Source organism: Babylonia areolata, chromosome 4 (genome assembly GCF_041734735.1).
Source record: "Babylonia areolata isolate BAREFJ2019XMU chromosome 4, ASM4173473v1, whole genome shotgun sequence".
Lineage (NCBI taxonomy): Eukaryota > Metazoa > Mollusca > Gastropoda > Neogastropoda > Buccinidae > Babylonia > Babylonia areolata.
In genome coordinates this window covers 3,520,649-3,530,319 of record NC_134879.1, presented here as the reverse complement: position 1 = coordinate 3,530,319, position 9,671 = coordinate 3,520,649, and the positions used below count along the sequence as shown (strand labels likewise).

At 48.5% G+C, this 9,671-nt stretch overlaps 1 protein-coding gene across 1 annotated transcript; it reads right to left on the bottom strand.

The window, feature by feature from the left end:
• Positions 1 to 1,079: 1,079 nt before the first annotated feature.
• LOC143281527 (cdc42 homolog) lies at positions 1,080 to 6,616 on the bottom strand. The gene is made up of 3 exons (XM_076586743.1): positions 6,225 to 6,616; positions 5,460 to 5,518; positions 1,080 to 1,798 (listed from the first exon to the last, which is right to left on the bottom strand). Exons 1-3 carry the CDS (start codon positions 6,448 to 6,450, stop codon positions 1,175 to 1,177), a joined length of 909 nt encoding a protein of 302 aa, XP_076442858.1. The 5' UTR covers positions 6,451 to 6,616; the 3' UTR covers positions 1,080 to 1,174.
• Between the last annotated feature and the right edge of the window lie 3,055 nt (positions 6,617 to 9,671).

Sequence of the window (9,671 nt, the reverse complement as noted above, 5' to 3'; positions counted from 1 at the left end):
CCCCCCGCCCCCTCACCCTCCCCCCCACCCCCCTACCAGATGTTATGTGCGATTCAGTGTTAAAACAAAATGTTGGACTGACACCAAAGGAGATGGTACAGTTCAAAATCACCAGTCACCAGGACAGGTCATGAACATTTCACAATTGATTAAGTCACTTCGTTGTATGCACAAAAACACACACACACACACACACACACATGCTACACACAACGTTGCGAACACACGCACACACACACACACACACACACACATCATCATCATCACCATCATCATCACAAAATGATTCAGGGCACAGACACGAATTGTCCATGAACCACAGCAGCAAAATAGCACAGCACACTAAGGACGTGCTGGTCATCCAACAGACAACACCAAAACGATAAAGCCAAGTGGCCAACAAAATTCATCTTTTACCACATAACTGATGACTCGACAACATTAACATTAACCTCTCTCTCTCTCTCTCTCTCTCTCTCTCTCTCTCTCTCTATATATATATATATATACACCTCTCTCTCTCTCTCTCTCTCTCTCTCTCTCTCTCTCTCTCTCTATATATATATATATATATATATCTTATTCTTTCATTCTTTCTTTTCAACCATTCTGGAGCACAGTTTCAATGTTCGTCTCTCCCCAAACTCATACAATGTTACTACACACACACACACACACACACACACACACACACACACACACACACACACACACACACACACACACACGCACGCACACGCACACACACACAGACAGAGTTTTAAAGAAAGAATTGTGAACAATGTTCCCCTGGATAAGTTTGGAAAGTTTATAATAATAGAGTCAGCAGAATCAAGGGCACCTTTATTTGTTTGTTTGAAACGAAAACACACACAAAAAAAACAACACAGAAAAGTGTTTGCCCTTCACAGGTCTGTCACAGTTTTGACAGGAAGGTAGGTATATGTCATAGTTTTGACAGGAAGGTATATGTTAAAGTTTTGAGTTTCCTGTCAGGCACAGCGTTAAGGTAAGACTGTCACTGTTTTTGAGAGACGATGGATGGGGAAGAGAAGTGAGAGGGTGTGAAGGTTCGACAAGGAAGCTTCGGGGAAGTTGGGGGAAGGTGGGGGGTTTGGGGGGCGGCGGGGGGGGGGGGGAGGAGACATTTGAAACACAAAAGAAACTGTCAGCATCAGCAACAAGAGACATCCGCCGTCTCGAAGAACCTCGGAGGGCTCAAGTTCTTCAAGGGGTTGGAGATCTTGAGGTCGCCGAAGAGGCGGTTGAGGATCTTGCCCTTCTTCTTGCGGTACTTGAGGGCGGAGAAGACGACGTGCTCAAAGACCTGCCGCACCCCTTCCTCGCTCCGCGCCGAGCACTCGATATAGCAGTCCGCTCCGATCATCTTGGCCAGCTGACTGCCCTCCTCCGTGGACACCTCCTCCTGGCTGGTGGAGAAGGAGAAGGAAGTTGAGGAGGAGGAGGAGGAAGAGGAAGAGGCGGAGGCTTTGGAGTCGGAAGAAGAAGTGGAGGAACTCCTAAAGAGCTCCGGACAGGAAGAGGAGGGGGAGGAGGCTGCCCCAAGGTCCGTGGAGGAGGCCGAAGAAGAAGAAGTGGAGGAGGCTTGTTGGGAGGTCCTGAGGTCGATCTGCGTGCCCACCAGCAGCAGGGGTCTCCTGCCCTTGGTGTGACGCTGGATCTCGGGCAGCCAGCAGTTGACCACGCTGTAGAAGGACTCCCGGTCACACACGGAGAAGCACAGCACCAGCACCTCGCTCACCTGGTACGTGTAGGCCCGCAGGCTTTCGTGGTCCATCTGCACACAGCGACAGGAAGGGAGGCGACAATGAGTGAGGGTGTACGTGTAGCTGGAGAGATAGAATGAAAAATACTCCCGAAAACGGAGTGTGGCTGCCTACATGGCGGGGTTATAAACGTTCATACACGTGAAAGCCCGCTCGTGTACATACGAGTAAACGTGGGAGTTGCAGCCCACGAACGAAGAAGAAAGAAAGATAGGTATATGCATTGATACACAGACAGATAGATGGATAGGTAGGTAGGTAGGTAGATAGATAATAGATATACAGACACAAAATTGATTAATTGGTTCATTAATTGATTAATTATTCATTTATTTAACTGAAGGGTAACAGAGTAACCGTACAGTGCTTTTGTTTTTCATCCATACCTTGAAAAAGAGGAGAGAGAGAGAGAGAGAGAGAGGAGCGAGCGGGAGGAACAGACAGAGATGCATGCATGATATAATTACAAGCAATTTCATAAGCGAAAGTTGATCAATCAAGCGATTAGTATTACGCCTGTTATCAATAAATAATTCAGTTTCCCCCCCGTAAAGACCTGTTCATTTCCGCTTGTACACATCCACTGTCTTCCTGGTTATCGATGTCATCTGGCTGAAAGTCCTCCTACTTTCCGTTACCTCTCTCTGTCTCTCTGTCACTCTCTGTCTCTCTCTCCGACACCTATCTCACTCTTTCTCTCTCGAAAAAGGAGATAAAGTTACACACACACACACACACACACACACACACACACACACACACACACACACACACACACAAACAAACACACGCGCGCGCACACACAAACACACACACACACACACGTAGTACGTCACACACACACACACACACACACACACACACACACAAGTAGTACGTCACACACACACACAAGTAGTACGTCACACACACACACACGCGCGCGCGCGCACACACACACACACACACACACACACACAAACACACACACACAAGTAGTACGTCACACACACACACACACACACACACACACACACACACACACACACACACACACACACACACACACACACACACACACACACACACACACACACACACACCGTTAACATCGTGGGCGGAGAGCAGAAAAAAAACAACTATAACCCCCCCAAAAAAACTGAGGGAATTCCAGAGACCAAGCCAGGCCATAAGTCCCAGAGGACAGAACAGGGAAGGAGGGGGGCAGGGGATGGGGTGGGGGTGGGGGGGAAGGGAGAGAGAGTGGGGCAGGAGGTGGGGGTGGGGGGGAATGGAGGGATGGAAGGAAACGTGCCAGCAACAACATCAGCAGCCGCTTGCAACAAGAGACGAAAGCCTCTATCTATCCCGCCGATCGTTTGCACCAACCACCAACCACCACCACCCCCACCACCACCACCACCACCACACCCACCACCGCCACCACCACTACCACCACCACCACCACACCAACCACCACAACCACCACCGCCACCACCAATACCAGCAACAACGCCCACGCCCACACGCAGCTCTTTGACAGTGATCTTGTTATCCAACGTGCTTCATGTTGCCTGAGAGAGACAGAGAGAGAGAGAGAGAGAGAGACAGAGTGAGAGAGAGACAGAGAGAGAGACAGAGACAGAGAGGTGGGAGAGAGAGAGAGAGAAAGACAGAGAGACAGACAGACACAGAGGTGAGAGAGAGACATATAGAGAGACAGAGAGAGAGACAGAGAGAGACAGACAAACAGTCAGACAGACAGACAGACAGACAGAGAGAGACAGAGAGAGAGAAAGACAGACACGGAGACGGAGGAAGACAGACTGATGAAGACAGTGACACAGAGAGATACAGATAGAGAGAGAGAGATTGAGAGAGACAGACAGACAGACAGACAGAGACAGAGAGAGCAAGAGCGAGAGCGAGAGAGAGAGAGAGAGAGACGGTCGCCGATGCACTAAGAAAAGAACACAAATTCCATTCATTCATGTTGTGTGTGGCTCTCGCTCGATCGATACGCTGGTTCCAACCGCCACCAAGTGGTTCAAACAATGCCAGTAAAAAAAAAAAATAAAAAAAAACAACAACAAAAAAAAAAAACAAGAGCGTTGCCGTTCAAACTGGACATTAGCTAGAGTTAGAAGAGAGAGAGAGAGAGAGAGAGAGAGAGAGAGAGAGAGAGAGAGAGAGAGACTGTGCCGTCAGAATAGAAATACAACCAAACTCATTCAGAGAGAGAGAGAGAGACAGACAGGGGCGTGAGTGGGGAAGAGAGAGACAGAAAGAGAGAGAGAGGGGGAGAATGAGGGGGAGAGACAGACAGACAGAAAGAAAGACACAGAGACAGACAGAGAGAGACAGAGAGACACAGAGAGAGACAGAGAGACACAGAGAGAGACAGAGACAGAGAGAGAAAAAGAGGGCGGTAGAGATCGTCGGGGGGTGGGGGTGGGGGGGTGGGGTGGGGGCGGGGGTGGGGGGGGGGGGCGTGCAATGAAAGGGCTGTAGAGAGGGTAGACAGAAAGGATTGTATTCAAACAGACGGGAGAGAGAGAGAGAGAGAGAGAGAGAGAGAGAGAGAGAGCGACGACGTAATATCTCGTTACGGACACAACACGATGTGGACCCCAACAGAAACCTCTAGAGGTATGCGTCACTAGCAGTTATCGATTTTCTTTTTCTTTTTTTTTTTTTCTTTTTTTTCTTCCTCTGCTTCTTCTTTTCTCTCCCCTACGCCCCCCCCCCCACTCACCCCCAACCCTCCCTTACGGCTGGTAATCTGTTAGAGTTATAAGAGAGAGCGAGGAAGTCAGGTCTCTAAAACTGGAGGGCTGTGCTCTTCACGCGTGGACATTGACGACTTTAATTATGACGTTCAAGCCTTGTCTCCGATCCAGTTTTAGAAAAGAGAGGTACAGAGTGCACGTTGTGTGTGTGTGTGTGTGTGTGTGTGTGTGTGTGTGTGGGTGGGTGGAGAGTAATGGTATGGTTGGTGGGGGGTGGTGGGGTGGTGGTGGAGTGGGGGTAACGGTGGAAAGGTGGGGAGTGTGGGTGTGGGATGTCGGGGGTGTATTGTAAGAGTGTGTGTGGGTGGATGGTTGGGTGATCTCTGTGGAAGGTAGAACGTAATCATGACGGGCAGTGGATTGGTGGGGTTGAGGAGGTGGAGGGTAAGGATGGTGGCGGTGGGTAAATTGAAAGAAGCTTTTAGAAAAGAAAAAAAAAAAACTATATCAAGGGTCAAACTATTTATTACTCTCAGAAGAAGTCTCTGCTCTCCCTCTCTCTCTCTCTCTCTCTCTCTCTCTGTTGCTCTCCTGCCCTCTTGTCTCGTCTGTCCTGTCTGTCTGTCTGTCTGTCTGTCTCTCTCTCTCTCCATGTCACACCCACGAACAACCAAATTACTATCACCTCAGTACCTTCATCTTGCCGTGTGTATCTAACATAATCCACATTTCTCCCTCCCTCTCCAAAGCCCCATCACCCCACCCCCCCCCCACCCTTTTTTTTATCGACACTCCCCCCCCCCCTCATCCCTCTGCACCCTTCGCATCATACTCACGTCTAAAGAAAACCGCACCCTCCACCTCCTCCCGTCCACCAGCAACCCCCACCCCCCATTACCGAAACATACAACAAGAAAAGAAATTAATTAAAAAAAAAGAAGAAGAAAAAAAAAAGAATACTTACACATCCACGTGTATCAAACAGGCTGATGGTAAATTCTTCTCCTCCAACTTCCACAGGAACTGCAAGAAAAGACAAAAACAAATTCCGATCAAATGAAATCACTGAGAGAGAGAGAGAGAGAGAGAGAGAGAGAGAGAGAGAGAGAGAGAGAGGGGGGGGGGGAGAGAGAGGAGGAGCAGCTCAAAATCTAGTAAGAGCGAGAGACGATGTAGATAAATCGACAGACTGCGAGAACTAGCTTTGAAAAAACACACGAAAATAATAGACATGGCCACGCTCTCTCTCTCTCTCTCTCTCTCTCTCTCTCTCTCTCTCTCTCTCTCTCTCTCTCTCTCTCTCTCTCTCTCTCTCTCTGTCTCTCCTTCTCTCACACACATACATATAATTATACATACATACAGACACACACTGACACGCACACACACACGCGCGCGCACACACACACACACTGACACACATGCACACACACACACACACACACACACACTCTCTCTCTCTCTCTCTCTCTCTAACACACATATACGCACAGAAACATATGTTCCCCAACACGTACACACACTCCGACACCTACGCGCGCACTGGCACACACTATGCACGCACGCACACACACATAGAGAGTCTTTTAACTTTGCACGCATATATATGCATTTACACACTTGCAAAACACGTATGCACGCGCATGCACGCACATGCAAACACACACAAACACACACACACACACACACACACACACACACACACACACACACACACACACACACTGACCAGGGTAGTTCTCAAAGACGGTGGCGGTGTAGCGGTCAGTGAAGAGATGCTGGGTGTAGCTGAGGGTCAGACACGTCTTGCCCACCATGCCGTCCCCCAGCAGGGCACAGTGCACGTACTTCTCTCCCCCTGACCCACCCTCACCCTCACCCTCACTCTCCGACGATGACGACACTGCCCTGTTCTCTTCCTCTTTCTTGTCAGGCTTCATACTTTTGAGCTTCATAAGTAATCTTGTCGGCAGGCAAATCGTTGTCACCTGTACAATTTCCACCACTGGAGCGCAAAAAAACCCCCAAACCACCCAAGACAAGAAACCAAAGCCTGTTGCAAGGGAGAAAAAAAATCCCAACTCTTGGCTCTCTTCGAGCGCTACGCACAACAAGCTCCTGTTTTTCCTCTCAAAGCTCTAGTGATGAATGAAACCGCAGCCCGCAGTCAGCTTTTATAGGTGTCTAGATATTTTCCCCTGTCTGCGGAGCCGCGTGCCAGGGAAGCCCACGGACCAATCAGAAGGCTCCAAGAAGACAGACATGCGCAGTGAGAGACACCGGCGCTCGACCGAGGCTGTTTTTTTCTTTCTTTTTTTTTTTTCTTTTGTCTTCTTCTCTCTCTCTCTCTCCTCTCTCTCATATCGCGTGATGCATCAGTGGGGAATACTTGGAAACGGGTGTAGCAGTTATGTTGATGTGAACGCGCAGATTTTTTTTTTTGTTCCGGCTTTTCAGCGGAGAATCGATGCCGTGTTATTGATGATATTGTTATCACAGCGTCAATGGTCACTCTAACAGCTAGTTAGCTTTTTTATTTGTGTTTTGGTTTTATGGCTATTGTCTCATCGATTTTTTTGCAGGGGGGGTGGGGGGGGGAGAGAGGGGTGGGGCAGTGATTTTCTGTTCGTCTATGCCTGCGAAAAGAGAAGAGAGAGAAGAAATAGAGAGAGAGACAGACAGACACAGACAGACACAGAGACACAGAGACAGACAGACAGATACACAGAAACACAGAGACAGACTGAGACAGGAACAAAGAGAGGCAAGCTGTGCAGAAGCTGAGGCAGAGACAGAAATAGACAGATAGATAGATAGATAGATAGATAGAGAGAGAGAGAGAGAGAGAGAGAGAGAGAGAGAGAGAGAGAGAGTGAGTCAGAGAGACACTGACACTGACAGTTTCAGTTTCAGTTTCAGTAGCTCAAGGAGGCGTCACTGCGTTCGGACAAATCCATATACGCTACACCACATCTGCCAAGCAGATGCCTGACCAGCAGCGTAACCCAACGCGACACTGACAATGTTTGACTGCCATTGACAATGCTATCCTTTTGGCCAGGGGGACAATATATAATGAACAGACATAAATAACAGCGTCGTACAGCAAAAAATGAACATCTGGCTAAGAATTAAAACAACAACAACAACAACAAATCCTCCCAAACCCACAAAATACATGTAAGCAGCAAAATCTGTTAACTCCGACAGTCACACTCGTATTTCTTTCAGTAAACGGCATGGTTGTAACTATAACGTTACATTTGAAAACACATTTGACAAGCACACGGACACACAGACACAGACTCATAGACACGGACACAGGTACACGCGCATAATTATAACCATGAGAGAGCACACACACACACACACACACACACACACACACACACACACACACACACACACACACACACATACATGCAGCCAAACACAGAGACAAACAGACAGACACTTCTCTTCTTCTTCTACTTCTGCGTTCGTGGGCTGCAACTCCCACGTTCACTCGTGTGCACACGAGTGGGCTTTTACGTGTATGACCGTTTTGACCCCGCCATATAGGCAGCCATACTCCGCTTTCGGGGGGGTGCATGCTGGGAATGTTCTTGTTTCCATAACCCACCGAACGCTGACATGGATTACAGGATCTTTAACGTGCGTATTTGATCTTCTGCTTGCAGTATACACACGAAGGGGGTTCAGGCACTAGCAGGTCTGTACATATGTTGACCTGGGAGATCGTAAAAATCTCCACCCTTTACCCACCAGGCGCCGTCACCGTGATTCGAACCCGGGACCCTCAGATTGAAAGTCCAACGCTTTAACCACTCGGCTATTGCGCCTGTCAACAGACAGACACCAACACACGCACAAACTGACTGTACAAACTCTGTTTTGAAGTCAGCTCCAGTTATATGCAAAAAGGTCATCTTTTGAGATTGGCTCTGCGAAGGAAAGATTTACGATGGAACAAATTAATGTCAATGAACATTCTCGAAGAAATAAAAGAGGAGAGGGAAAAAAAGAGAGAAAAAAAAAAGAGAGAAGAAAATAACATCAGGAACAGCAGCAACAGTATCATATTCACCACTACCACCATCGTCACCACCACCACCACCACCATCATCAGAGGCAGCAGCAGCAGCAGCAGCAGCATAAGACGTAAGGACAAAGTCAAGAACCGCTTGTCCTCTTGCCCTTAAGAAATGTCGAGAAATAGACATTGTGGGTGGCTGGGATTGTCAATTTGAATGACATAATGTTTACTGTTGTTGAGAACACACCTGCCCCCCCCCCCCCCCCCCTCTGCGCAACCCCCCTCCTCCTCCTCTATTCCCTGTGAAGCAGATGGCCTACACTGAGGAATAAGGACATACATTTCATTAATTCAGCATTCGGTGGGTTATGGAAACAAGAACATACCCAGCATGCACACCCCCGAAAACGGAGTATGAGCTGCCTACATGGCGGGGTAAAAACGGTCATACACGTAAAAGCCCACTCGTGTACATACGAGTGAACGTGGGAGTTGCAGCCCACGAACGAAGAAGAAGAAGAAGATGAAGAAGAAGACATCTAAACGCCTTGTTATTGTCGTTGCTGGTGTGTCTGTTTGTGTTGTATAAAATCAGCTCGGTCATCATGTGGAGCGAAGGCCCCGTGGTAACGCACCTGACTAGGAAGCGTGTGCTCACGAGTTCGATTCCCGGGATTTTGACCCCCCCCCTTAACCCCCCCCCCCCCCTGCCCTCCCCGTTCCCCCTCTCCACTAGACCTTGGGTGGTGGTCTCGCTGCTAGTCCTTCGGATAAGAAGATTAGCTGAAGTCTCGTGGCATGTAGTAATGCATAAACATAACAGAAGCAACAACAACAAAACAAGCAACAAAATGGTTGTCCCTGACTGCATTGCATTGTATTGTCTTGCACTGTGTTGCCTTGCACTGTATTGCCTTGCACTGTATTGCCTTGTACTGTATTGCCTTGCACTGTATTGCCTTGCCTTGCATTGTATTGCCTTGCACTGTATTGCCTTGCACTGTGTTGCCTTGCAGTGCATTGCCTTGCACTGCATTGCCTTGCACTGTATTGCCTTGCCTTGCACTGTGTTGCCTTGCACTGCATTGCCTTGCACTGTGTTGCCTTGCACTGTATTGCCTTGCACTGTATTGCCTTGCA